This window comes from Bos indicus, chromosome X (genome assembly GCF_029378745.1).
Source record: "Bos indicus isolate NIAB-ARS_2022 breed Sahiwal x Tharparkar chromosome X, NIAB-ARS_B.indTharparkar_mat_pri_1.0, whole genome shotgun sequence".
NCBI lineage: Eukaryota > Metazoa > Chordata > Mammalia > Artiodactyla > Bovidae > Bos > Bos indicus.
In genome coordinates this window covers 98512669-98539973 of record NC_091789.1, presented here as the reverse complement: position 1 = coordinate 98539973, position 27305 = coordinate 98512669, and the positions used below count along the sequence as shown (strand labels likewise).

General features: G+C 50.2%; 1 protein-coding gene and 1 long non-coding RNA gene across 13 annotated transcripts in view; one reads left to right on the top strand and one right to left on the bottom strand.

Moving 5' to 3' along the window:
- The window catches only part of LOC139181382 (uncharacterized), a 46909-nt gene extending 36167 nt beyond the window's left edge, over window positions 1–10742 (bottom strand). For 3 of the 4 annotated variants that reach the window (XR_011565360.1, XR_011565358.1, XR_011565359.1), the window contains exons 1-2: window positions 10425–10494; window positions 1571–1730 (exon numbers count right to left, since the gene is read on the bottom strand). This is a non-coding gene — a long non-coding RNA (uncharacterized lncRNA). Of the gene's footprint in view, window positions 1–1570; window positions 1731–10424; window positions 10495–10656 lie in introns of those variants that run through there. The other variant, XR_011565361.1, reaches the window with a different exon arrangement.
- IQSEC2 (IQ motif and Sec7 domain ArfGEF 2) overlaps window positions 1–27305 on the top strand; it is a 78078-nt gene that overhangs the window by 47078 nt on the left and 3695 nt on the right. For 8 of the 9 annotated variants that reach the window (XM_070784636.1, XM_070784637.1, XM_070784640.1 and 5 more), the window contains 10 exons: window positions 11443–11704; window positions 12559–12960; window positions 15364–16259; window positions 17593–17754; window positions 18397–18519; window positions 19480–19646; window positions 22164–22303; window positions 23078–23203; window positions 24969–25068; window positions 25631–25792. In XM_070784636.1, coding sequence (XP_070640737.1) covers window positions 11443–11704; window positions 12559–12960; window positions 15364–16259; window positions 17593–17754; window positions 18397–18519; window positions 19480–19646; window positions 22164–22303; window positions 23078–23203; window positions 24969–25068; window positions 25631–25792 — 2540 coding nt within the window. Of the gene's footprint in view, window positions 1–10679; window positions 10768–11442; window positions 11705–12558; window positions 12961–15363; window positions 16260–17592; window positions 17755–18396; window positions 18520–19479; window positions 19647–22163; window positions 22304–23077; window positions 23204–24968; window positions 25069–25630; window positions 25793–27305 lie in introns of those variants that run through there. The other variant, XM_070784642.1, reaches the window with a different exon arrangement.

Here is a 27305-nt window from a genome sequence, read left to right as displayed (position 1 = left end):
ATTCACTAGCCCTAGGAGATCTGTCACCTTTTTCACTCCCAAGACACCTGGTCCTGCCCCAGCTCCCATGCCTGTCCATCCACCCCATGAAACTATAGTCCAACTCCAGTGACTGGCCCCTGGTACTGTTCTGCAAGACCCGAGAAATATGTGCTTGTTCCTGCAATGATTCCTCCCACCACTGTGGTGCTTCTGTGTGAGTGCAAAGGGCCACTTAATTAGGTTCAGTTCCTGAACAGTTCACCACCATCACTGTGTTCCTATCGCTCTTGTTTGCCAGGCACTTGACATGTATTCCAGTCCTTGCAACAATCCTGTGAGGTTGGTACCATAAGCCCCATTTTTACAGATGAGGAAACCAGGGCTCCAAGAGGGGCATTAACATGCCTGGGGCCACAGCCTAGAAGCACTTGTAGAGCTGGTTTCAGAACCCAGGTCCATTTGCTTCCAAAGCTGTGGACTTCACACACTCCATTTCTAAGCATCTCCTACATTCCAAACCCTGAAGCCTTCAGGAGATACAAATCTTTGTCCTTCAAGGGCAGGATGGATTTCTGGAGATAGTACCAAGTCTACCCAAAGGACCTGCTGGGCAGAGCCCGAGACTTGGAGCTCCAAGAACTTCCAAGTTTAAATCCTGACTCTACCACTAATCCAGCTGTGTGACCTTGGGCAGTTATCTAATCTCTCTGAGCTTCAATTCCTTCATCTTTAAAATGTTGCAGAGTTGTTGCAGGGGTTAAATGAGATGATACATGCAAAGTGCCAGCACAGAGCTGGTTGCTACTTATTTATATTAAAATGAAGGTTGGGCACCAGTCTGATCAGAAAGGGAGTTTACTTACTCTGGGTGTAACCTTAAGTTGGAGCCCAGCCTGAGTGTGGGGGAGGGCCAGTCCCAGAGGGGGACTAGCAACAGGCTCCTCGGGGACTAGCAACAGGCTCCTCGGAGACTGAGATGGGTGTGGCCCTGTTGGTCACGCTGGCCTTCCCATTCCAACTCCCATCCTAGCCCCACCTCCCTGGTTCCAGCCCTTCTTGTATCTCCCCTGCTCTGCAAACTAATGCCTCTGCCTCTCTCTGTCACCCGCCGCCTGTGGCCTCTACCCTGCCCTTCCTGGCCCCAGGGAAGAGGAGGAGGAGGAGGAGACTGAGGAAGAGGAAGAGGAAGACGCTCATCAGTTCTGCTGTCCGGCCTCCGAGTGCAGTAGTCCCTCCTCTCGGTAACTGAGAGGACAAGGGTCATTTTCTATGCAGAAGCAAAAGCCTTAACCAGCCCCCACCCCTGCGATCCCCCATGAGACCCCGTCCCTGCTTCAGGAACCGGATGGGCAAGCATCCTGCCCCATCTTTGTCCACTCCCTTCTTGGAATTCCCACCCCTGCTGCTGTCTCCCCTGGACTCCAGCCCCCGAATTATAAAGGCTGGAGTCCTTGGTCTGACTAAAATGTGGGAGCAGCAGAGCTTGGAGCTTGAAACCTGGACCCTCCCGTACCCGCACCCCACTTCCCAGGCACCCTGGAGCCTGCCACTCCTGGAGAGGTCTCCAAATGACATCCCAAGGACCTACCTCTGTCCTCTGTGAGCACAAACAGAGATGCAGGGTGCCTAGGGCTTAGAGGACCAGAAGGGGTTGGGACCCAGCCTGCTCGTTCCCTCGCTGTGGCCATTGCTGCCATCTCTTCTGCTTGACGGCCTCATCCTGTGCCCCCTGCCGCTCCCATAGTGCTCTGTAAATATGATCAGGAGGAAAAGGCCTTTCAGAGTGCGTGTCGCTGTGTACAAAAGAATTTCCATCAATAAAAGCTGATCTCTTCTCTCTGTCTGATGTATATTCCACCCTACCCACTTCCCTCTCCCCATCTCCACCAGGGCCTTACCCTCTTTCCTATCCATGGCTGGGAACAGGGGCTGGGAAAGAGAGTAGGGTTTGATTCCTGGTATTGTCAACACCCAGAAGGCACTCAATAAATGAATGAATGGTGCGGCGCTCTCGTCATGGGCAAGCCTAGAGCCTTCTTCAGCCTGAGGTGGCATGAGCTGGTCAACTTGGGACACGTGGCTTGGCCTCTCTGCTACCCAGTTTCCCCATGTGTAAAAGGAGGAGGGAGAGTTGGACCAGAGGATCTCCAAGGGCTCCTCCAGCTCTGACATTCTGTGAATCTGAGATGGCACAATTTTAAGAAACTATGATTACATGAATTCAAGAGAGGATAATTCAGTGACACATTCCATGTGTTTCTATTTCTATGATGCTGTGATTTGAGGATTCTGCAATATGGTGGTTTTTAAGATTTCATGATTCTACCATTTAAAAAATTCTGATGGTATGCTTTTAACATTCTGTGATGTTACGAGTCCTTGATTTTGTACTTTCAAGGTTCCAATTTTACAGCTTTAGGGATCTTGGAGTCTGAGGGAAAGCCGCTGCCTCCAGATGCAATGACCCTAAATATTTCCTGCACCTGCCAGAGGCTGGTTCTAAGAATCCCCAGAGGCTGTTGGCAGGAAGGCAGAAGGTGTCGTCTGTGAGCTGTAGGACCTACACCTTCCGTGATGAGTCTGTGTTAGGAGCAGAGCCAGGGGACTCCCAAGTGGGCTCATTGCCCCTGCTTTCCCTTTCTGAGCCTTGCTTTTTTTTTTTTTTTTTTGCATTAGACAAATCTGAGTTTACCTTATGGTTCTGCCACTTACTCTCTGTATAACCTTGGGCAAATATTTTCTTCTCCTTGAGCTTCATTTTCTTCCTGAGTATAGTGAGAATAGATCTACCTCTGTGGGTTGTCATGAAGATTAGCAAGAAGAAACACAAGGAGCTCAGCATAGGGTCTAATGCATGGTTGGCAACTGCACAGTGATTGGTGGCTCCTGTTTTGATTAAGGCCCAGGTGAGAGTCTCTCCTCTCCTTTCTTTCCCTCCTCCCTTCAACATACCCTTCACATGCTCCGGTAGTTTTCCAGAGGCTTGCCTCACTCTTCACTCATTGCTTAACTGACTTAGGCACTCAGCTCCTCACTCACTCATTCAAATTCTCATTTATTTCTCCTCTCCTTCTGTCCCTCCCTCTCTCTTCCTCTCTCCTTTATTTACTCTTCCAGAAGACATTGCTCATATACCTACTGTGTGCAAGGCTTCAAGCTAAATACCATGAGAGACCAAAAGTAAGACAGTGACTGTGTTCTCCTTAAGTTCTCCATCTCTCAGGGGAGATGAAAATTCCTTTGGGAAAGTAGGCAGGGTACTTTCCTGAAGGGCAGAAGTGATTGAGCAGATATGGCTTCAGTAATGAGCAAAATATGTTCCTGGCCCAAAGAGGAGGAAGATGTCAGGATCATTTGGGGGTGGTGGTGTCCAAGGATTGCTGGAGGAAGAGGGGCAAGAATGGAAGGCTGGGAAGGGTTTGAATAGATGGTTTGAGAGGTGAGGAGGCATTAGAGAGTCAGGTGCAGCACGGACCAAAACCTGGTGGAGAGCTCCAGGGCTGTACTGGGGAATGGTATGTAGACTGCTCTGTTCAAGCTGGGTGTGTGAGTCTAGGTGACCTTTGGCTGTGGAGGGAGAGACCATTTTACCCTTCATTTGATTGGAGATGAAAGTTGAGAGCCACAGGGGCTCAACTGAAGATCAGATGGCTACCATGGGAGACATGGGGGTGTAGACTCCTGTGTCAGAGAAGGCAATGGCACCCCACTCCAATACTCTTGCCTGGAAAATCCCATGGACAGAGGAGCCTCGTAGGCTGCAGTCCATGGGGTCGTGAAGAGTCGGATGCAACTGAGCGACTGCCCTTTCACTTTTCACTTTCATGCATTGGAGAAGGAAATGGCAACCCACTCCAGTGTTCTTGCCTGGAGAATCCCAGGGACGGGGGAGCCTGGTGGGCTGCAGTCTATGGGGTCACACAGAGTCGGACACGACTGAAGTGACTTAGCAGCAGTAGCAGCAGACTCCTGTGTAGGCAACTGAAGTGGTTGAGGGCCTATGGTATGGGAATGGGGAAGGTTTCTATCAGTTGTAAGGGAAAAGTGTGTGCCTGTGCACATGTATGCATGAGGCCAGCAGGTGCGAGAAGAATGAGAGGTTGTACACTGTTGTGTATCTGAGGGAATGTGATTGTATGAGGCTGGGTGTGAGGGATTCTGAGTGTGTGAGGTTGATTGTGTGAGGTGGTAAATTTCTGTGCCTGCAAACTCTCTGTGTGTCCCAGGTGGAGATAATCATAAGAATATGTGTCAGTGGCTTTTGAGCATGTGGGGCTGTGGCTTTTAGGGTGGCAGTTGTCAAGCTAGATGGTCACACACACATGGCTGCCAGCTCTGGTCTTAGGGGACCAAGGTAGCTGCGGGGCACTGGCCTGGGCATAGGGAGGGTCCACAGCAGTAAATCACACCAGGCCACCGCCCATGGGAAACAGGAGCAGTGTAGGCAATGAACACTTCAACAGAGAATCTCAAGTTAGCCAGTGACAAGGACGGCCTGTGACATGAGTGTGCACAAAACATAAAGGGATGGAATCTGATCCTGTCAGGGTTTGTGGGGAGTGGGAGTGAGTCAGAACCAACTTCCCAGGGGGGCTGGCCTGCTCGTGGTGCCACAAGATGAGATGAGCTCAGCCAGATCAGCGAAGGTTGCAGGTGGAGGAGAGAGGGAGGACACATGGGCAGAAGAAGCTAAGAGACTGGGCACAGGCATGGCACTATGGATCAGCTCGCTGTAGCCTGGGAAGTGCAAGGGGCCTGCTGTCACCAACATCTAGGAGCTTCAAGGGGCTGGGGGTGGGGTGGGGACTAGACGGATTCAGCTAAAAAGCTGCAAGTGGGACGCTGGCCTAGAAGATAGGGAATTGGGGTTCTCATCCTGCGTGACCCTGAGCAAGTCACTTTGACTATGTGAGCCTTAATTGGGATCTCTCGGTTCTGAGCATCTTCTACCCTTGGCCAGGCAAACCAGTGAGTCATTGCTGTCAAAGGCAGGCACTTCTTCCATTTAACCTCAGTCTTTCCTGCTTTCTCCTGGTCACTTTCTCATTCAAACACTCCACAAATATTTACTCACTGTCTGGCCCTCTGTGTGCCACTGTGTGAAGGCACAGGGAGCTGGAGAATGGCTCCAGAGGGGCTGCTCGGTGCTGGGCTGGTAGGTACAGGCATGAGTGATGATTTGACTCCTGGCTCCTGCACTGCTGAACATAGAGACTTTGGGCAAATGACTTCATCTCTCTGCATCTCAGTTTCTTCATCTGTATTATCCCCTTCAAGGGAAACAACCCAGACCTTGCAGAGTTGCTGGGCCTAGCTAAAAGTAGGTCCTTAGTAAATGACAGCTATTATTTTTAGGGCTGCAAAGGAAGCAGAGCTGAGATTCAAACCTGATCTCTGTGCTCCCAAGCCTACATTGTCTGCTGGGTACCCAATGAGCCCTTGAGATGGCTTCCCCCTTCCCTGCAAGTCCCTGTACCAAGCCGGGCTGGCCTCAAGTTTGGAGTCTCCATGGCGCTGGGATTGGGCAGCAGAAACAGCTTGCTGAAAAGCTGTCAGGGGAGAGGGAGGTGACTGCAGTCCCTCCGCCCCTCTGCCCCCAGCCCTGCTGGGTCTGGTCTCCTTGCCCAGTCTTCCTCTAGAGCCCAGTGCTTCTTTCCTCATCTAGGTGTGCTGACCTCCTTATCTTGTTTTCTTGTCTCTAACTTCCGGTCCCCCACTTCAGCCCAAGTTGTCATGGGGATAGTCCTCAGCATCCCTAGCTTCCTCTTACCCTCATCTTATGGTATCCATAGCAACAGCCCCCATTCATTTCCATGGCAACTGCATCCTGATTCCATCCCCTGCTGGCTGCCTGGCTCTGGGCAGTGCCAATAAAGGGAAGGAGGGAGAGAGACCTCCCATTAGGGGCAGCAGCCGGAGTGGGTCAGTGCCCCTGACCCTACAGCCCTGAATCCCTACAGCCCATCCCGCCCTGCTTCTCCCCATCATAGTGCCTTGGCTCCCAGGGTCCTTCATGCCTCATCTCTACCAACTCCTCCTAGGCAAGGCCCTATTCTATAGCTCCCCCACTCCACCCACCCCAGGAAGCCTTCAAGGCAGCAGGGGAACTAGCACAGGCTCTGGGCTTTTAATTCCTGTTCTGCCACTTGCTAGTCCTGAGACCTTTGGCCTGAATTTCCTCCTCAGAGCCTTCTCCTCACCTGCAAAATCGAAATCCTAATTCTTCTTTCCCATTTGCCATGCAGTTAAAATACATGCAGAAAATGCCTGACACAGGGAAGGTGCATTGTAAGTGAGAGTTTATTTTTATTCTGCTTAGCCCCTGGCCCCCTCCCCAGCAAGAAAAATTTCTCCTGAGCTCCCCCAGCATTCCCTTCGTTCCCCAGCCCTTAGAACTTGCAGCTTTATACTGTGGTTGTTTGTGTAATGCACAAGTATATGTGTGTGTGTGTCTTTTCTTTGCTCCTGCTCCTGGCTGGGAGGAGTCTGGGGAGAGGTAGGTCTCCCAGGGCCTTTCTGAAGTCCAGAATCCAAAGAGGGAATAGCATTTTGAGCTCCACGAAGATGAGAAACTGAGGTGCATAGAGATAAAGAGACACACCCAGGCTCACACAGCGGGTGGATGGCCATCAGGACCTAAACCTATGTCCACTCAGCTTGTTACTGCACATGTTCTGTGTGTGTATGTGTGTGTGCGTGTGTGTGCATGTGTGTGTGTGAGTGAGAGACACAGAGAATATGAGTCTGTGTAAGAGAGATTTTTCCACATTATTAGCATGTTCCTTGGTGTTCTGGGGGTTCTGAGTTGAGGGATCCCACGTCCCCAGGTCCCACTCCTTCAGCAATGTGTATGATGCCTTCAATCTCTGTCCTTTTTAGGAGGCTGTGTTGACAGCCTGACCTCCCTGTCACTATTACCTTTGCAACCAAAGCAGAAGAGAGAGCTCTCGAGGGGAGAACTGCCACTGAGTTGAAAGCCAGGGGCAGCGTGGGGCCTGAAGTAGGGAGAGGCAACAAGATGTCGTGAGAAGGCAGCCTGGGCTCTGGATTTGCATCCTGTATGACCTCGAGCAAGTTTACGTGGCCTCTTGCCTCAGTGTTCTCCTCTATAAAATAGGGCTACTGGTGCCTGCCTCAGTAAATTGTAAGCCTTCAAGGGGCTTCCCAGGTGGCACTAGTGGTAAAGAACCCACCTGCCAATGCAGAAGACAAAAGAGATGCAGGTTTGATCCATGGGTCAGGAAGATCCCTGAAGGAGGGCATGGCAACCCTCCCCAGTATTCTTGCTTGGGAAATCCCATGGACAGAGGAGCCTGGTGGGCTACAGCCCATGGGGTTGCAAAGAGTTGGATACGACTAAGCACACACCCACACAAGCTTCCCTGGTGGCTCAGACGGTAAAGCGTCTGCCCGCATGCGGGAGACCTGGGTTCGATTCCTGGGTCGGGAAGATCCCCTGGAGAAGGAAATGGCAATCCGCTCCAGCATTCTTGCCTGGAAAATCCCATGGATGGAGGAGCCTGATAGGCTATACAGTCCATGGGGTTGCAAAGAGTTGGACCTGACTGAGCGACTTCACTTTCACTTTTCACTTTCAAGCACACACCCACACAATGAGCCAATTAATGCCCTTGCTCTAGGGATAGAATTGACTATAGGGCCCTATGGCAGCACAGAAGAGGGGCCTGTAAGCCATCCTGCGTGAAGGGCTCAGGAAGACATGGAAGGTCACACCTTAGCTAAATGTTAAAGAGTGAGCAGGAGGTCGCCAGGTTGGGGTAAAAGGTCAGAGGGTATATGAGGCAGAGGTCTGGTCAGGAGAACCACCTATGGTTATGGTGAGGAAGGAGGAAGGTGAGGTTATGGTGAGGTGAGGAAGCTAGAGGTTATCCTATGGATGATGATTCCTATAAAACATAAGTTAGATCATGTCCCTTCTCTGCTCATCACAATCATAGCAAACACCAATGTCTTTATCGTGGGTTCAGTGCCCTTCACAGTTTGGCTCCCATTGCCTCTCTGATCTCATTTCCCCTTGTTGACTCTGCCCTAGCTACACCAGCCTTCTGGCTGTTCCTCAAACATGCCAGGCACAGTTCTACCTCAGGGCCTTTGCACTGGCTCTACCCTCTGGACTGCTCTTGCCTCAGATAACCACACAGCTCGCTCCCTCACTTCTCTGATTATATGCCATTTATTCAAAAAGCCCTTCTCTGACTACCACATTTAAAACAGCACCTTTTATCGCCCTGCTGTATTTTCCTTCCTAGCACTTCTCCCTGCCTGAAATGATAATATATATTTATAGTCTTCTTCTCCCACTAGAATGTCACCTCCCTGAGGGAACAAAACTCACACGTCTTGCTCATGATTATATTTCCAGCACCTAGCACTGTTCCTGGCCTATAGAAAGGGCTCAATTGTCATTTATTGAATGAGTTATGAGAAGCCATGGAAGGGTTTTAGTGGGGGAGCAACATGGTCAGATTTCTACTTTGGAAAGCTCTCACTAGCCACAGAATGGAGAATGGATTGGGAAGAGGAGACGAGTTGAGGTCAGAGTTCAGGTGAGAGGATTTATTAGCCCAGCCACCAGAGCTCATTCACTGACTTCCTCCCTCCAGAAGCTTTTGCTGAGCATCTACTCTGTTCCAGGCCTTGTGCTGTGTCCTAGCAGGGAGATTACCAAACTCTCTTCCTGTGCTGGGATTCTGGGAGTCAGGAACACAAATAGCTGTCACGCTTTGCCAAAGCTAACCTGCTACATAAAAAGAAGGACAGCCATGTGCTGTGTGTGGGAGCCCTGAACAGGATCAGCCATCATTTCTGGCTGGAAGCGGGCTTCAGGAGGGCTTCTTAGTGGTGGCATATGACCTGACTTTTGATGGAACTAAGGTGTGTGTGGGGGTTCTCAGATTGCAGATGGCAGAAGATGATAGGGACAGCATTCCAGGTGGAAAGTACTGTATGAGCAGTTGGGAAGGTGGAAAGGACAATGGGAGTATTGGGGAGAAACAGGATTTGAGCAAGGTTGGAGGGAAGAGTGGATGGGGTGGGGGGCTGGTAGCCAACTCTGCAGTGTGGCTTAATGTTTAAGAGTGTGAACTCTGGAGTCAGACTGCCTGGATTTGAATCCTGGCTCTATCATTAATAGCTGTGTGACCATAGATATGTTATTAACCTTTCTGGGCCTCAGTTTCTTTATGTGTAAAATGAAGATGATTAATAATACCTACCTCATAGGGTTGTTTTGAAGAGTAAGCAAGTTATTAAATGTGAAGCAGTAAGAATAGTAGCCTTGGTGGCTTAGACGGTAAAGAATTTGCCTGCAATGTGGGAGACCTGGGTTCCATCCTTGGCTGGGGAAGATCTCATGGAGGAGGAAATGGCAACCCACTCCAGTATACTTGCCTGGAGAATCCCATGGAGAGAGGAGCCTGGTGGGCTACAGTCCATAGCATTGCAAAGAGTCAGACATGACTGAGTGACTAAGCACAAGAATAGTGCCTTACTAAACAACAGAGGATGAGATGGTTGGATGGCATCACCGACTCAATGAAAATGAGTTTGAGCAAAGTCTGGGAGATAGTGAAGGACAGGGAAGCCTGGCGTGCTGCAGTCCATGGGATCGCAAACAGTTGGACACAACTGAGCAACGGAACAACAACAAAACATTAGCTACAGTGTCTTGGAGAAGCCTCAAATGCCACAACAAGGACTTGGGTTATCTCTCTCTCTCTCTCTCTCTCTCTCTCTTTTGAATTGGAGGAATGCAAGTGGGAACCAAGGATGGTTCGTGAACAAAGTTGATCAAAACTGGGAGGCATGTGCTGAGAGGGGAGAGGCTGGGGGGTGGGATCCTGCAGTCCTGAGGGGGAGAGAGGTGCATCTTAGATGCCTGGGGGGCACTGGGCTGGGTCTGACCCCTGAAGGGGGACTTCACAGGCCCCAGAGGCCCAGGAGGAGAGAGCATTTTGGGGTTCAGGGCAGCCGTTCAGTCTGTTTCCACCTTGCTCCTGACAGTGTTGAAGATTAACAGTTGGGAGGGTCGGGGATGAGCAGAGGGCAGGAGCCCTCATTAGCGCTGAGCCAGCACCAACTTTGTATCCCACTGCCCCCAGCCCCTAAGCCCCCAGCCCAAAGTGTTCATCTGTCAGGCTGGCAAGACCATTGTAGCTCAAACTCCTGAAATGGCTGGGAGCCTCCCTACACCCATCCCAGCTTGCCCCCCATTCTGGTCCTGTGCCCTGCCCTCTGTCAGGTAGGGGCCAGGGAGTGGCCCCTTAACCCTTTCACTGGTCAAGAGCTCCAGTGCCTGCCCAAACCAGATCACTCTCTGGGCCTCAGCCATACCCATTCCCCCCACAACCCCCTCCATGCCTCCCCCTGCCTGTCCCCCCTCCCAAACCCACTCCATTGTTCCCATCTCTGTGGCTTCTCACCGTCCTGCTTGGGCTCAGGGCGCTGGGCTCTGTCGCCACCTGAGTTCCCTGGCAGCCTGGTTGCCATGGCACCATGGGAGCAGGTCTGGCAGAACAACAGCTCTGGGTAACCAGGGCGGGCAAGACCCAGTGCCCCGCTCCTACCACTCTTCGCCCTTGTTCCCCTCCCCCGAGCTGAGCAGAGGAGGCCATGAGGAGAAAAAGGAAGTTGCCCCGCAGGGCCGCTCTTTACCTGTGAGAATGCTGGTGGGAGGCGCCTCCCGCTGTCACTGAGCCCTCGGCCTGGCAGCCAGGGAACACTGAGAACTGGCCAGGCCTGGAGCCCAGGCCTCTGGGGGCAGAGGTGGGGCTGTCGGGGGCAGGGCTGGGTGAGCAGGGGAGAGCCTGCGTGTGCAGGGTATAGGAGTAGGCTCAGGTCTAGGGACAGAGCTGATCTGGGATGGTGCTGGGCTCGCGCTGGGAGGGGAAGAGGTCTGAGGGGGTGGGGATATAAGGGAACTGGTCCCTCAGGGGAGGAGGGATTTGGAGACAGAGCTGTTAGGGGCTAAGATGATTAGAAAAAGGAACTTGAGGGGTAGGAGTGGAAGGAAACGGGTCTGAGGATAAAGCTGTGAGGGGACCTGGCCATGAAGGGACCAGGCTGTAAGGGTAGAGTAGGACTTGGGACAAGACAGTGAGAAGACCTGGCTGGAGGGAAAGGAGTCTGAAAGGATGGAGCTGTGAAGGAGTGGGGGTCTGTGAGGGGGGAGAGGGCATTTGAGGATGGAGCTGTAAGGGGACAGGGCTGAAGGGGAGGGGACAGGGCTGAAGGGGAAGGGATAGGACTGTGAGGGGAATAAGAAGACAACTTTGGGGGTAGGGCTGTCCTCTAGCCTTTAAGTATTGGGGTCTCTGTATCTGTGAGGAGGCTGGGGAGGATGGTGCTGTGGGAAGGGATCTGGTCCACCCACTCTCAGTCTGGCCCAGCAGGCCTGTCTCCTGTTCCCACATCCTGGCTCATCTTATCTCATCCCCACAGTGTGGAGGGTGATGCCCCAGGCAGTGACCTGAGCACAGCGGTTGATAGTCCTGGGAGCCAACCCCCCTACCGGCTGAGCCAGCTTCCCCCCACCAGCAGCCACATGGGGGGCCCCCCTGCTGGGGTGGGCCTTCCCTGGGCTCAGCGGGCGCGCCTCCAGCCAGCCAGTGTTGCCCTGAGGAAGCAGGAGGAGGAGGAGATAAAGCGCTCAAAGGCCCTGTCTGACAGCTATGAACTCTCCACGGACCTGCAGGACAAGAAGGTACCCAAGAAATGCTCTGGTCGCGGGTGGGGGTGCCAGTGGGGATGGGGGGGGTGAGAGGACCAGGGAAGAGATTGGAATATGGTGCTCGAAGGTGGTGTCCAGGGAGGGATGGTGAGACTGGAATGGAAGAGGAACCCTTCACCTGACTGGGACCTCACTGACCCATTCACCATCCATCCACTAAGTCTTGTATTCACTCAGCAAACATTTAGTGAGCTCCATGCTGGACACTGGAGATGTGTAGATAAAAGACCAAGTCCTCAATAATCTCAGTGTAAGGGGAGAAGCACACATGTAAGTTGACAAATTCAGAACACTGTTTTCCAGTATATCACATGTATCACACAAGATATTGTTTAGCCAAAAGGGGGGCACAAAATACTATGTACAGAAGTAAAAAAACTGGAAGGATATATCCCAAAATGTAATTGTGATTATGCCTAGGTGTTGGGAATTTAGGTGAAGCAACTTTCTTTCCTTCCTCCCTTCCTTCCCTCCTTCCCTTTTTTCCCTTCCTTCCTCTCTCTTTCTCCCTCTTCTTTCTCCTTCTTGCCTTCAATTGATGTCTTCCTTTCTTTCCTGTTTTAGCTTCTCTGTTTCTTTTCTCTTTAAATAGTGAACATCTACTTTTTGTAAATAAAAAAAAAGAAAGAAAGAAAACCACAATTCAGTCCCGTGTGACATGTGCTATCTGATAATAAAGTAAGAACACCACCCAGACCCCAGCCTGGTGCATCCAGGCAGCTGTAAGCAGTTAGCTATGACTCGGTAGGTGGTATGCCTGAGGCCCAGGGAGATGAGGAGGCTGTCGTAAGTTTCTGACTTTGTTCCCCTCCACCTTCCCCTGCCAGGTGGAAATGCTGGAGAGGAAGTATGGGGGCTCCTTCCTGAGCCGCAGGGCCGCCAGGACCATCCAGACGGCCTTCCGCCAGTACCGCATGAACAAGAACTTTGAGCGGCTCCGCAGCTCAGCTTCAGAGAGTCGCATGTCCCGCCGCATCATCCTTTCCAACATGCGGATGCAGTTCTCCTTTGAAGAATATGAGAAGGCACAGAACCCCGCGTACTTCGAGGGCAAGCCTGCCTCGCTGGACGAGGGTGCCATGGCTGGGGCCCGGAGCCACCGGCTTGAACGGGGGCTCCCATATGGCGGCTCCTGCGGAGGGGGCATCGATGGTGGGGGAAGCTCCGTCACCACATCTGGAGAGTTTTCTAACGACATCACAGAGCTTGAGGACTCCTTCTCCAAACAGGTAAGCATCCCTGAAAAGGGCCTTTTCTCTCCATCTCCACGCTCTGGCTACTACTACAACCTTTTCCCTGTACTTCAAGGAAGTTGCCCAACAAGTTGTTGTTTTGATAACAACAAATAGCTAGCATCTGAGTAGGGACTGTGAGGGTAATGAGAAAGGATTGGCAAGAGAAAAATTATATTGTTCAAACATGCAAGTTCTCACTCTGGAACATGAGCCACTATCAGATTAAGGCCTAACTAACAGCTCCTACTTTATATCAGGTCCTCTATATGCCTCATAATGGCCTTCGAGACTGGGGGTGCTATCCTGGTTTTACAGAGGAGGAAACTGAGGCTCCACAACCCTGAGAGGTGAAGTGACTTTTCCAAATTGGATCAGGACTCAGCTCTGTCTGGTTCCAAAGCTTTCCCTTATACCATACGATCATGGACCAGGCTCTGTGCTGGGCACTGTGGGGGAGACAGATGAATTGGCCAGGATTCTTTTTCTCAAGGATCTTCCCAAGCGAGCAGGAAATAGCAGGCACATGTGCACAGGACTGTTTCCTAAAAGAGTGCACTCAGAGCCCTGAGAAGAGATCCCATATAGTGCTGTGGGAACCCAGAGGAGGGAGAGGAAATTTTCTTCTGGGAGGATGAGAGCAGGCTTTTTTGAGAAAACAGCACTGGAACTGGGCCTCAGCAGGCAGTGAAGAGTTAGCAAGTTAGAGATAGTCAGAAGGGTGTTGCTTGCATAAGCATTGCATCAGGAAAAGCAGGGAAGGGTGGGGATGTAAGCGGCAGTGATAGTGGTGGGAGATCATTCTAGGCTTGGAGTGTGTCAGCACAGCTGATCAGGTGCAAATCCCAGTTCTGCCATTTCCCAGCTATGTGACCATGGGCAAACTGTTTAACTCCACTGAAACATGATCAATAACATGAAGATAAAACCATTTTTTAGAGCTGTTTGGAAGGTTGAGTTCAACTCGGTAATATATCTGAAAGCACCTAGTATATGGCATTTGCTAAGTACATGTTAGTTTCCTTCCTAAAACCAAAAAGATATTTGGTAAAAATTGTTGAATCAATGAATGAAAGTGTATAAGAGAAGAAATCATTCTGCTCTAACCTCTGTGATCTGGCCCTGCCCTAAGCTTGGTCATGCTTCCCTGGAGTTAGTGATGGGGTTGGGAGAGGAGGCAGGTAGAAGACAGGAAAGAAGTGTTAAAGGGAAGATCTAAATCACTCATTTATGCATTCATATGACACATTTCATTGACCATCTCTTCTGTGTCAATCAGTGTGTCAAGCTGAGCTAAAAAGAGAGAAACCCAGCCTGGACCCATCCCTCAAGTACTGGCCTCATAGTCTGGTGGGGAGACTGAGGAACCAGGCCTGGGCCCACCTCTCAGTGCTATTCAAGTCTAATGGGGGAAGTATCTATTGCTACATATCAAATGATCCCAAAATTTAGTAGCTTAAAACTGAATGTAAAGACTGAGCTTAAACAACAAACAGTTATTATCCCATATAGTTTCTGAGGGCCAGGAATCTTGGGGTGGCTTGACTGGTGGCTCTCGCATAGCGTCTCTCATGAGGCTGTGATCAAGTTATAGGGTGGGACTGTAGTCTCTAAAGGCTTATCCAGGGCTGATGGGTCTGCTTCCAAGCTCACTCATTTGGCTGTTGGCAGGAGGATTCAGGGCCTTACCACATGGGCCTCTCTATAGGACTGCTCACGGTGTGGCTTCCCCCAGAGTGAAGGATCTGAGAGAGGGAGCACAAGCGAGTGAGAGTACTCAGGATAGAAGCTGCAGTCTTTCCTAACCTAATCTCAGAAGTGACATTCCATCACATTTGCCAGATGCTGCCGGTCCCACAGACCAACCCTGGGACACTATGGTACATGAGGGTGTGAATAGCAGGAGGCGGGGATCATTAGGGACCAGTTGGGAAGCTAGATACCAGAATGAGGCCAGCTTTGGTCCAGATTCTCAAGGCTAAATATCATGGATTTCCTAAGAGAGAACCAGACAGAGGGCTCCAGGAGCCCAGAGGCAGCTGGGATTTTGGTTTACCCTAAGGGAAGGCAGAGGCAGGAATGTGGCTTGGGATTAGTGAGGAGGCGGCATTTGGCTTGGGTCTATATGGACATGAAGAAGGTATTGGGATGTCTGAGAATGGAACTTGTGGGCATAAGTTCCAGCTCCTGTGAGCTCACAATGGCTCCCTGGGAGTTATGTCCTGCAGAGAATCTTGGGAGGTAGGGGAGGGGAAGTACTTTTCTGGCTGCCGCACCAGGAAGATCCCCCCACTTTTTCCTTCCCTCCCTCCCTCATTCCCACCCTTTCACCATCCCACTGTCCTTCATCTTTCTCTCCTTTTTCTCCTTTCCCCTCCTCCCCCTTCCCCTCCACCTCAGGTAAAGTCTCTGGCTGAATCCATTGACGAGGCCTTGAACTGCCACCCATCGGGGCCCATGTCTGAGGAACCAGGGTCAGCCCAGCTGGAGAAGCGAGAGTCAAAGGAACAGCAAGAAGACAGCTCGGCCACATCCTTCAGTGACCTTCCCCTCTACTTGGATGACCCAGTTCCCCCACCATCCCCTGAACGACTGCCTAGCACAGAGCCTCCTGCCCAGGGCAGACCTGAGTTCTGGGCACCAGCCCCTCTCCCTCCAGTTCCTCCACCAGTGCCAGCAGGGTCCCGGGAAGATGGTAGCCGTGAGGAAGGCACTCGCAGGGGTCCTGGGTGCTTGGAATGTCGGGATTTCCGGCTGCGGGCTGCCCACCTGCCCCTGCTTACCATTGAACCTCCCAGTGACAGCTCCGTGGACCTGAGTGACCGCTCAGATCGCGGCTCTGTCCACCGTCAGCTCGTGTATGAGGCTGATGGCTGCAGCCCCCATGGGACCCTGAAGCACAAGGGGCCACCAGGCAGGGCCCCAATCCCACACCGCCACTACCCAGCCCCGGAGGGCCCAGCCCCAGCCCCGCCAGGGCCCCTACCACCAGCCCCCAACAGTGGCACTGGGCCCAGTGGTGTGGCTGGGGGTCGGAGGTTGGGGAAGTGCGAGGCAGCAGGCGAGAACTCTGATGGTGGAGATAACGAGAGCCTTGAGAGCTCCAGCAATTCCAACGAGACCATCAACTGCAGCTCTGGCTCCTCTTCGCGGGACAGCCTGAGGGAGCCTCCAGCCACCGGCCTGTGCAAGCAGACCTACCAGCGGGAGACCAGGCACAGCTGGGACTCGCCAGCCTTCAACAACGATGTGGTGCAGAGGCGGCACTACCGAATTGGCCTCAACTTGTTCAATAAGTACGTGTTCCCATTCCCACCTTGTCGCCCCTACCGACCCTGCTGCAGGCACTTGGACTCCTGGAGGCGGTGATCCTGCTGCCGCCATCCTTCCACTTTGTGGATGGTGTTTCTCTCTAGCTGTTCAGGGAATACAATGGGCAATAGGGTGACAAGAATGGAAAGTTGCCCCCACACCCATGAGAGGCAGTTGTGGCCCTGGTTCTGCTTCTGACTGTGTCGTCTTGGGTGAGATGCTTTCCTCTCTGGCCCTAGTTCTCTCTCTATAGAATGGCTTCTGAACCTTGGGTCTCCCACCTTCCATTTTTGGTTAGGCTAGCCGATATTGTATATGAAGAACCCTGCTCTCAGAAACAGGAGACTTGGGCCAGACTCACTGGGTAGCCCTGAGCAAGGTGTGTCCCTTCCTTGGGCTTCAGTGTTTCTACCAACTAACTAGCAGTCTATGGATGTTTGAGGTGTTGGGGGCAGGGTGCTGTGCTGGACTAGTCAGTGACCAGGACTGAGTTCTTTCTAGGTACCTAGTCTTGTGCCAGGTGCTTAGCAGTGGAATACGAGTGTGACATTTGATTAGAAAACAAATGCCTTACATCTTTATAGCCTGTTAGACATGGCCATCTGTATTTAGTTCTCATGATAACTCAGCAAAGTGGGTAGTTGTGTCCCTATTTTATAGAGAAGGAACTGAGGCTTGGAGAACTAAAGGGAATTGTTCCAATTCATGCATGGTAAGTAATGGATCTGAGACTCCATCTGTGGCACCAAAGTCTCCCAAATTCTAGCCTCATGAGGCCCTAAGGCTCTGGGATTCTGAATATGGGATAGCTCAGACCCAGATATGGAAAGTAGGGAGCAACTGATCTATAGAAACACTCAGAGGCTTGGTGGTGCCTCCTGAGTGGGATGTGGAAAAAGTAATCTTTTTACTACTTTCCTACTCCGAGGGTCTGTGACTCGAAGAGAAGGACTTAACCTGGAGCTCAGGCCTTCTCCCAGGACTCCTCAGTGCCTATGGAGAATATCAAAGCTCCTGGCACAGAACAGGCTCTCATCAGATCTTAATTTTCTTTCAACTGGAATGTGGCTCCAGTGAAGGAGGAAGTTGAGTTGAAGATACCTTGGAATTTCTGAAGCTCTGTGAAATGGGAAAGTGGCTTCTTTCCCTTGGGCCTCAGTTTTCTTAAGTGTACCATGAAGTGAGTGGACCACAGAAGGGAGTGGACCTTCTTGGCTCCCTGAGGCCATGGTTGGGCCCAAAATTAGTTCAAGATATAGGGCAGGGGGCAGAGTTCCAGGAGGACTGTCATCTCATCTTTCTCCCCTCTTTCTGCAGGAAGCCAGAGAAGGGTATCCAGTATCTGATTGAGCGGGGCTTCCTGTCAGACACGCCGGTGGGAGTGGCTCACTTCATCCTGGAACGGAAAGGCCTGAGCCGGCAGATGATAGGGGAATTCCTAGGGAACCGGCAGAAGCAGTTCAACAGAGACGTGTTGGAGTGAGGACCCCAGGCTGGGACAGACTAGGCCAGGGGTTCCTGGAAAAGGAGGGCAGGAGGGGGATAAACTTTGCAAAACAGGATGAATAGACCTTCCTGCTCCCATACCTCTCCGCCCTAAAGAGATCTGATCTCTCTTGGTGTTAGTCCTAACATCTTCTGGGTGGCCCCAGGCAAGACCTGCTTTGAGCCTCAGTTTTCCCATCCCTGATATCAGTGGGTTGATGGAACAGACCCTTAGCAACCATGTGTCTTGCCTGGATTTTCTGAGATGGGTTCCATTTCAAACATTCTATCCTCATTTGGGCTTCCCTGGTGGCTCAGCTGGTAAAGAATCTGCCTGCAGTGTGGGAGACCTGGGTTCGATCCTTGGGTTGGGAAGATCCCCTGGAGAAGGGGACAGCTACCCACTCCAATATTCTGGCCTGGAGAATTCCATGTATGTATACTCCATGGGGTCGCAAAGAGTCAGACACGACTGAGCGACTTCCACTTTCATCCTCAGAAGTACTTGCTTGGGCCACAGGTTCAGATTTTGGAAGTCTATCAGTGGGGGATTTGGTTCATTGGAGCAGGTCAGGGTGGGTCAGAGGTTCTTTGCAGAGGAATTGAGAGTGCCACACCCCCTTCTCTGCTCCTCAGCTGTGTGGTGGATGAAATGGACTTCTCCTCCATGGATTTGGATGACGCGCTCCGGAAGTTCCAATCCCACATCCGGGTTCAGGGTGAGGCCCAGAAAGTGGAACGACTCATCGAAGCCTTCAGGTGTGCCCACTTCCCAGTACTAAAGCTGCCTTTCTCTGCTTTGGGGGGCAGTGTAGGATGGGTCTATGAGTCATCTCTCTGAGCCTCATACTTTCTGAACTAGAAATTGGAAATTATAAATCCTATATTGCAAGGCAGTTGGATGATCAGAGGTAATGTGCCTAAAGTATCCAGCTTAGCATCTGGGACATGGGCATCTAATAAGTGACAACAGCATCAGCAACAACTCATGTTCCCTAAGCCGATACCATACTCATCAGGTATTGATTGGGTTACTGAGCTGGACACTTTACATGATTATTTCAGTGAATATTCCCAACAACCTGGTGAGGTAGGTGCTTCTCTTATTATTCTCATTTTGCAGATGAGAAATCAGAAGTTTAGAGAGGCTGAGTAACTTGCCCAGAGTCATATGGTGAATAAGCAGTGGAACCAGAATTTCAGCTCGTGTGTCTGAGTCCATGACCCATGCTCTTAACTATTATCTTCCTCCATGAATGCTGCAGGGATCAGGCATAAGACCTGGTTATAAGCCCTGACTCCACCACTTTGGGGTATTTAGAAGAGAAATAGAAATACTGGGAACTTGTTTTCTGACATGGGAGGATTTGCTTTGTAGTCAGAAAGATCTGGATTTTCACCCTGGTTTCACCGTTTATCAACTCTTTTATCCTAAACACTGAAGGCCACTTTGGGCTTCAGTCACTTCATCTGTAAAATGGGGCTGCAAAACTATAATGGGATTATAGGAGATGACATACATAAATCCCCTGGCAAAGCTCCATGAAAGGTTGTGATTTTTACATGCTAATCTTGAGGAAAGTCTGAAGAAAGAGGAGAGACCCAAAGGGTTTGGGAATATGTCTTGGAGGAGAGAATTGGTGGTGCCAGATGGGAGGATGGTGGGTAGGTGGAGATTACTGGTGCCTGACCCTGGTCTTGACCCCTCCTGCCCTGCAGCCAGCGGTACTGTGTGTGTAACCCAGCCCTCGTGCGCCAGTTCCGGAATCCAGACACCATTTTCATCCTTGCTTTTGCCATCATCCTCCTCAATACTGACATGTACAGTCCCAGCGTCAAGGCTGAACGCAAGATGAAACTAGATGACTTCATCAAGAACCTGAGAGGTGACCCCAGAGCTTCCCATCAGCTTTTCTTGTCTTTCACCTGGGAAAGGAAAGTGGGCCAGGTGGCGGGGGTGGGAAGAAGAGGGAGATCACATCTGCTCCCTGAAAATTTAACCTCACTTTCTGCCAAGGCTAGATGTTCCCATAGCATTTACTTATTAAATCACTCAAATGGTCATTTGTCTGAACATTCATTCTCACACTGAATATTGACTAAACAGGAGATCCTGAACGGGAGGTAAAATCCATGACTTTTATGGAACTTACACTAATTCACTCATCACTCCGTTTCCCTCCCTTGTTTGCCCATAAAGACTTATTTATTTTAGGTGCCCTTTCCTCCACTCAGCATTCATTTATTCATTCATCAATCAGCCAGCCAGGCAGTTGACACTGAGTGCCTCATGTGTGCCAGTCCCTATGATAGGTGCTAAGGACCATGGAGGGGCATCTGCCACAGTCCCTGCCCCAAGAGGGCTCCTAGTTTGTGCGCGAGAGACTGACTTGTAGTACCAGATACCCAGCACAAGACAGGAAACGAACTGTGATGTCAGACAGGCCAAAAGTATATTTAGAGCTCAGGGAAGAGGAGGCTTACCTAGCAGTAAGAATAACAAAGGCACAGAGGTAGGAAAAAAAAGTTGTTTGGAGAACAATCGAGAGGAGGCAGACAATCTAGTTAGGAAGGTCAGTTAGAACCAGTTTCCAGGGGCCTTGACGTGCCAGATGAAAGGTGTCCCCTTGACTTTTTTCTTGGTTTATTGTATTGATGTCAAGCCCTGCCTCTCACCAAAGAGCAGCCTACTAGAAATGGCACAGATGTTAGGATTATTTAAACAGAAACGAAAGAGGGAAGTATAATTGAGGAAAAACAAACAGACAAGACAGATTTGCTGACTGTCAGGGGTTTGCATCATTGGGCTTTTAAGCTGTCTGACTCCTGAGGTAAAAAGGCGGCGTGATGAAGGCTGTTCTTTTAGTACCTGGTGTCCAAGGAGGAGGCTTGGCATTTCCTAAGGAGAAAACATTTTCTTTAGCAGAAGGTTTTTGTTAGAGGAGTGAGTGGGTTTTGCTCAGCAGACAATCAGAAGGATGGTAGACTTCAAAGGAAGGAGTAAGACAGACCAGAGGCCATCTGGAGCTCTCTCCCAGGAGCCTGCCATTAGTCATTCATTCGTTCGTTCACTCATTTCATCCATTCTCCCTCTCCCCTCCTTGTCTGTGTGTATGTATATATGTGTGTATATGTACATGTGTATACATATACACACATGTACATATTTTATATGTGTACATATATATTGTATATGTACAATGTATATATTATGTATGTACATATATTGTATGTGTACAATGTATATATTTATATATGTACATATATTGTACAATACACATATATTGTATATGTGTATATCTTTACCCTCAAATTATTAAATAAATAAGCAAATGAAATGAATTCCTGTTCATTCCAAAAATTTTAGAAATATAGACGTTATTAAAAATTTTAACCATCCAAAATTCTGTCCCCTAGAGTCAACCATGGTTGATATTTTGGTGTATTCTAGTCTTTTTTTCCTATGCACATGTAACTATGGGCTCCCCCAGTGGCTCAGTGGGAAAGAATCTGCCTGTAATGCAGGAGATGCGGGTTTGATCACTGAGTTGGGAAGATCATCTGGAGAAGGAACTGGCAACACACTCCAGTATTCTTGCCTGGAGAACCCCACGGACAGAGGAACCTGGTGGGCTACAGTCCATGGGGTTGTGAAAGAATGAGACACAACTTAGAGAATAAACAGTAATAGCAACAACAATTCATGAAAATGGAATATCTCTCCATTTATTTGACTTAGTGACTAAACAACAGCAACAAGTATAACTATACAGTTAAGATCAGGTTGTACAAGCAATTTATTATCTTGCTTTTTTTTTCACTTGCTATAGGAATTTTCTTATGATTTTTTAAAATAAATATCAAATTTTTAACAGCTATAAATTATTTTATGAAATGGATATATTCAGTTTTACTTCAGTATTCCTTGGCTGTTAGAACTTAGATTGTTTGAAAATTTTATCATAAGCTGTACTTATACATATATCTTTGCACATATTTCTGAGTAATTCCTTACAGTGGGTTCCTAGAAGAGGAATCACTGAATAGTTAGGCTTGCCAAATTACCTTCCAAAACAGTCATGTTAGTACATATGCCTGCTTCCCTGAACTCTTCCTAACACTGGATATTATCATTTAACATTATTTTTGTTAATTAGAAAGGCCCAAAAAAAGTCTCATTGTTTTAATCACACTGTTCTCTGAGTTGTTAGACAAAATTCCTGTCCTGGGGAAGAAAGCAACTGACTCTCCTGGCCTGATCCTGGCCAAGGGGCCAAGGGCGGCTGTTCCCTCCAGTCCTGGCCATCGTTATGGCCCACACCTGGGTGTGGAGGGTTGTGGAGAATCCCTGCCACCCATTCCCCACATGTATACTATATATTCCTATGTATTCCCTCCACCAGGGGTTGACAATGGTGAAGACATCCCCCGAGACCTCCTAGTGGGCATTTACCAGCGCATCCAGGGACGCGAACTGCGGACCAACGATGACCACGTGTCCCAAGTGCAGGCTGTGGAGCGCATGATTGTAGGCAAGAAACCGGTAAGCGCCTTGGGAGGCTGAAGAAGGAACAAGGTTGGGGAGGTGAGTCCATGCCCCTCTGAGCCGCAGGCTCCCCTCAACTGCCGAATGGAGTGGGTGGTGATGCATTCCTCAGGAGTGGTGGGGCAGCTTGAGTGGGATGCTCTGTGGGAATGGATCTGGCGCATGGCAAGGCACATCGTGGATGCTGTGTAAATATTAACATGCTTCTCACCTCTGGTTTGGCTGGTCCACCCAAGTGAGCAGTCAAGATAATAGTTAGCTGATGACCGAAGCCACAAACACACTCTAGTCGTTTAGTCAACAAACACTTACAGATGCCTTTCCACTGAGCCTAGCATTTCAGTTGGCACTGGGGACACAGGTACGAATAAATTATGGTCTCTGTCCTTGGAAGCACAGACCAGGGTGGGGAGGTGTCAGACAAAAACTCAATACCTCCACCTTATAGTTAGGTTAATTTAGGGGCAGCACATGGGAGGGAGAGGTCATTTTCAGCCCAGTGAGATTAGGAATGGCTTTTTAGAAAAGGGAACACTGGAACTGGGGTTTGGAGGAATGGTAGAATGTGGCCATAGGGAGCTGAGCAAGGAAAGCATTCCAGACAGAGGGAGCTGCAGGGACAAAGATAAGCCTAGGCTTAGTTGCTTAGATTCCTTGTATCAGAGTGACAGTGATATATACCAGAAGTGAACTTACTCTTGCAGTTAATGTTAAGATGCCTGAAGCTGGTGGGCTGGCCTTGCGCACACCTATTTCTTCATGCCTATCTAGGTCCTATCTCTTCCTCACCGTCGACTGGTTTGCTGCTGCCAGCTCTATGAGGTGCCAGATCCAAACCGCCCACAGAGGCTAGGGTTGCACCAGCGGGAGGTCTTCCTCTTCAACGATCTCCTTGTGGTATGCACATTGAGGGGAGGAGAAGGAGGGAAGTGGTGAGCTTGGACTCTGGGTGGGGTGTAAACCATTAACATTGGTGGGTGGAGGCATGGTGGGTAAGTAGCTCTGCCATGTGATCTGGGTGCCTCTGCCCCTCCTTTACTTCACCATTTGGAGGATCCATTTGGAGGTAGTGACAGCCACAGGCGGACAGAAAAGGTGAGGACCAGGGCAGATAACAGGCTTACAATCTGGGAAGTGGTAGAAAAAGTCCATGCCCACCTTAATAGCCCAGGAGGTTGGTGGTTGGGATGCTTGAAGTAATTCTTAAAACCGAGCTCGTCACCAGTGTAGACATATGTCTTTTAGAACTGGGACTCTTAGGACTCTGCAGATGGGAAGGGAAGTTCAGGGTCCTGCCCAACCTCTTATCCCAGGCAAGAGCCAGATTCCCGCATGGTCCTCTGCTTGCATGAGTGCAGCACAGAAGGCTGCCTTCCTCCAAGGGAGCCAGTTTTCTGTTCGGACAGCTCTGACTGCTAGAATCTGTCTCCCAATGAGTTTCCTCCAATAATCTTGACTCAACCCTTGGGATCCCAGAGAGCTGCTCTTAGACAGCTGCTCAGGGATTTGAGGACAGTGACCTGTCCTCCCTTGATGTTCTGTCCTTTAGAGCAGGTCTCTCAGCCTCGGGACTATTGACATCTGGGGCGGATGTGGGATGCTCTGTTGTGAGAGCTGTCCTGTGCATTGTAGCATGTTTAGTGGCACCCCTGGTTTCTACCTCCTAGATAGCAGTAGCACTCAAACTAAAAATGTCCTCTAGGGGGCAAAGTCACCTCTAGTTGAGAATTGCTACTTTAGATGAAGCTCCTCCAGTGCCCTCTCTGAGCTTTTATTTCCTCTTCTGTGAAGTGGAGCTAATCCCCAGCTCAGGGTTGTCATGGGGGTGAAATAACACGTCAGATGTGGACTAGCCTAACCCAGAGGAGGGGTTCGCCCACATGGGTATTGAGTAAATGTTTCACCATCCATCGTGCACTGTGGGTGCCCAGCCCCATACTAGACACTGGGTTCCCAGAGATGAGGGAGACTCAGTCCTTGTTCTCTCACAATCCAAAGGGCTAAAAAGATGCTTTGCATAAGCGTGTACCGTAACCATCCTGAAATCAAATAATGTGCTTTTAAATGCCACTTGCAGATGGTCTGAGATGTTTCCAACTCATGTTAGCTGAGTCTAGAACACCCGAGTACTTGATAAAGACCTTGGGTTGTTGAGAAGAAGACTCATTAACTCTACACATTGGTTTATTGAAGATTTCCAATGTGCGCTGGGTCTGGCCCAGGTGGGCAAGATAGACAAGAATCAGACTCCTCTTGGTGTTTCCAGTCCAGCAATCACACACTCATAGCACTTTCCTCAAGCCTAATGGTGAAAGGCACTGAACCAGCACTCTAGAAGCTCAGAAAATAGTGGGAGGGGGACTCTATGTGCGGTATTAAAAGAGGCTTCCTGGGGGGAGCAGCATTCAGTTAGTTCCTATAAAAATCGTGAATGCCTGTTGCGCATCATCATTATATCAGGAACTTGCATTTCTCTCCCGTCTCTCCTGTTCTGCTCCACCAAGCTTCAGTTCTCCCCAACTTGTGGGTATGTGTGTTTGTGTGTATATGTCTGTTAGTGGTGGTATGGGGGGTATGGGATAGGCAGTAACAAGCAATAGATGCCATGGGAAATTCCCCACCCCAAACCCTGCCTCTTGTCTTTTTCCTACCCCTGCCAAAGGTCACCAAAATTTTCCAGAAGAAGAAGATCTTGGTGACATACAGTTTCCGTCAGTCCTTTCCCCTCGTGGAAATGCACATGCAGCTCTTCCAGAATTCATGTGAGTCCCTTCTTGGATCCCAACATCCCAAGAGTCTTTGCCATGGCCCTCATGCTCATCCTTCCTCCACACCAGCCTCCAGTTTTGGGACTCCTTTACAACAGGGCTGAGGTCTCCAAAGCACCTCCTTGGTCCCAGGATGGAAGGCAGGTCAGGGTGGAGTATGACTTGGGTCTGTGCCCTGGGAGCTCATAATCTTGCAGAGAACTGCAGCATGTATGTTTTCTGATGGGCTTAAGTGATGGTGATCATGCCATGCATTGAAGGACTAAGCCAGAGGAGCTTTGATGGGTGGCTTCTGGGCAGCAGAAGCAATGTGAGTAGAGCCAGAGGGGTGAAGGAAGGGGTTCTAGAGAACAGCCGGAGTTCAGCCTGCCCTTCCGTCCTGAGGCATAGGGAGTACCATGACTACCAGGAGTCTGGGGGCTTTGGAGCAAAGGGGGCCCGCTGACGATGCTCATGCAGAGAAGAGGCGGGGTCAGAGATGGACATGAGAAAAGTTATTTCACATATGAGCCACCTTGCCTCAGACAGAGGTGCCTGACCTTCCCCTTCCCCACAGATTACCAGTTTGGGATCAAGTTGCTGTCTGCAGTACCTGGTGGGGAGCGCAAAGTCCTCATCATCTTCAATGCCCCCAGCCTCCAGGATCGGCTGCGCTTCACATCTGACCTCCGAGAATCCATCGCTGAGGTGCAGGAGATGGAGAAATACCGTGTGGAGTGTGAGTAACCCAGCCACATCTCCTTCCCCGACTCCTAATACAGTGCCTTGCAGACACTAAGAATCCTGTCCTCTGAGAAACTCAGAGTTGGGGGTTAGCTTGTCCAAACTTCCTACCCTCATTCCAGGAACCCTTCAGCCTCTGATTGAATACCTTCAGTGACAAGAGGCTCATTACCTCTCAACCTCGTTATTATTTCAAGCCCTAATTATGAGCCAGCACTTCCTTCTGTTGAAAGGGAGCAGGGAGAAGAAGCAGGGTATTGGAGGTAGGACTCTAGTTTCAGATGCCAGGTATGCTACTTATTATCTGGGTAAACTGGGGAGAGGTACCTGACTCTCTGAGCCTCAGTTTCTTCATACATGAAATTGGGGTGGTGGAATCTTCACAGAGTTGTGAAGATTCAATGAAATAAGGTGGAGGATGTGTCCTACATGTTCACAGGACATGAGTGTTGAACGTCGTTAGTGTCCAACTGATGTTACTCCCCTTCCCAGCCTCTCCTTTCCTCTCCCCACATTCTTGTTCCTGAACTGAGTCCTGATGACCCATCCTCTTGGCCTTCAGGGGCCACATCAAGTCATTCTGATCATATATAATAGAAAATAGTGATTGTATCTCATTCCTCCCAATGTCCTCTAAGTTCTTTTCTCCAGGTTAAGTAATATGGTGTTAACGAGAAAGGCAGGCAGATAGACAGAGAGACAGAGAGAGATGTGGTGGACAGCTCCTCAGTGAGGCCTTCACAGTTCTGGGGTCTTCTGTGCTCTTCAGCAAGGCAAGGTCATTCATTCAGCTCACCAGATCCTTGAGACCCTAGGGACATTCAGAGAGAGGGTGAGCATGCCAGGAGGAGGGATGGGTGATCGACAGAAGCCTCCGTGACCTCCACAGGGAGGCGGGAGTGTAAGGCCGGAGAACATGGACTCTGGACTCAGGCAGACCTGCTTCCAGAATGTCAGCAACCCCACTTCCAGACTTGCCCTGGGCAAGCTCTGTGACTTCTCGGGTTCTCGGTTTCTTCCTCTGGAAACTGGCTGCTAATACGTACCTCTGAACTGGTATAAGGATTGAGAGAGATTGAGTAAGCATAGCACCCAGCACATGGCTGGCACATAATAGAGAATTTGATTTCCGTTAGTTTCCTACTCCTGTCCTTCCAGGAGCCCTCTGCTCTGGAGCAAAGGTATCTGAGAATGGAGCGGGCTCTGGAATGAGTGCCCTTTGCCATAGGCTCGAAGGGCCTTCCTGCCCCTCCTGGGAACAAAGCAGCCACTGTAAAGCTCTGTTTTGAAAGGAAGGGGTGGTTTGGGAGACCAGACAGGGGAGGGAGAAGCAAGCGGAGAGGAGCCAGAGGAGCAGGCGCTGAGAGGGACAAGGGAAGACTGAACCAGAGGAGATGGTGTGAGATGGGCTGGGCGCTGCAGCACTTAGGAGATGTAGCTGAGGTACAGCTGTCCACGGGGCGAAGCAGGAGGCCTGAGGACAGAGCAGGTGAGGAAGGGGAAGACCC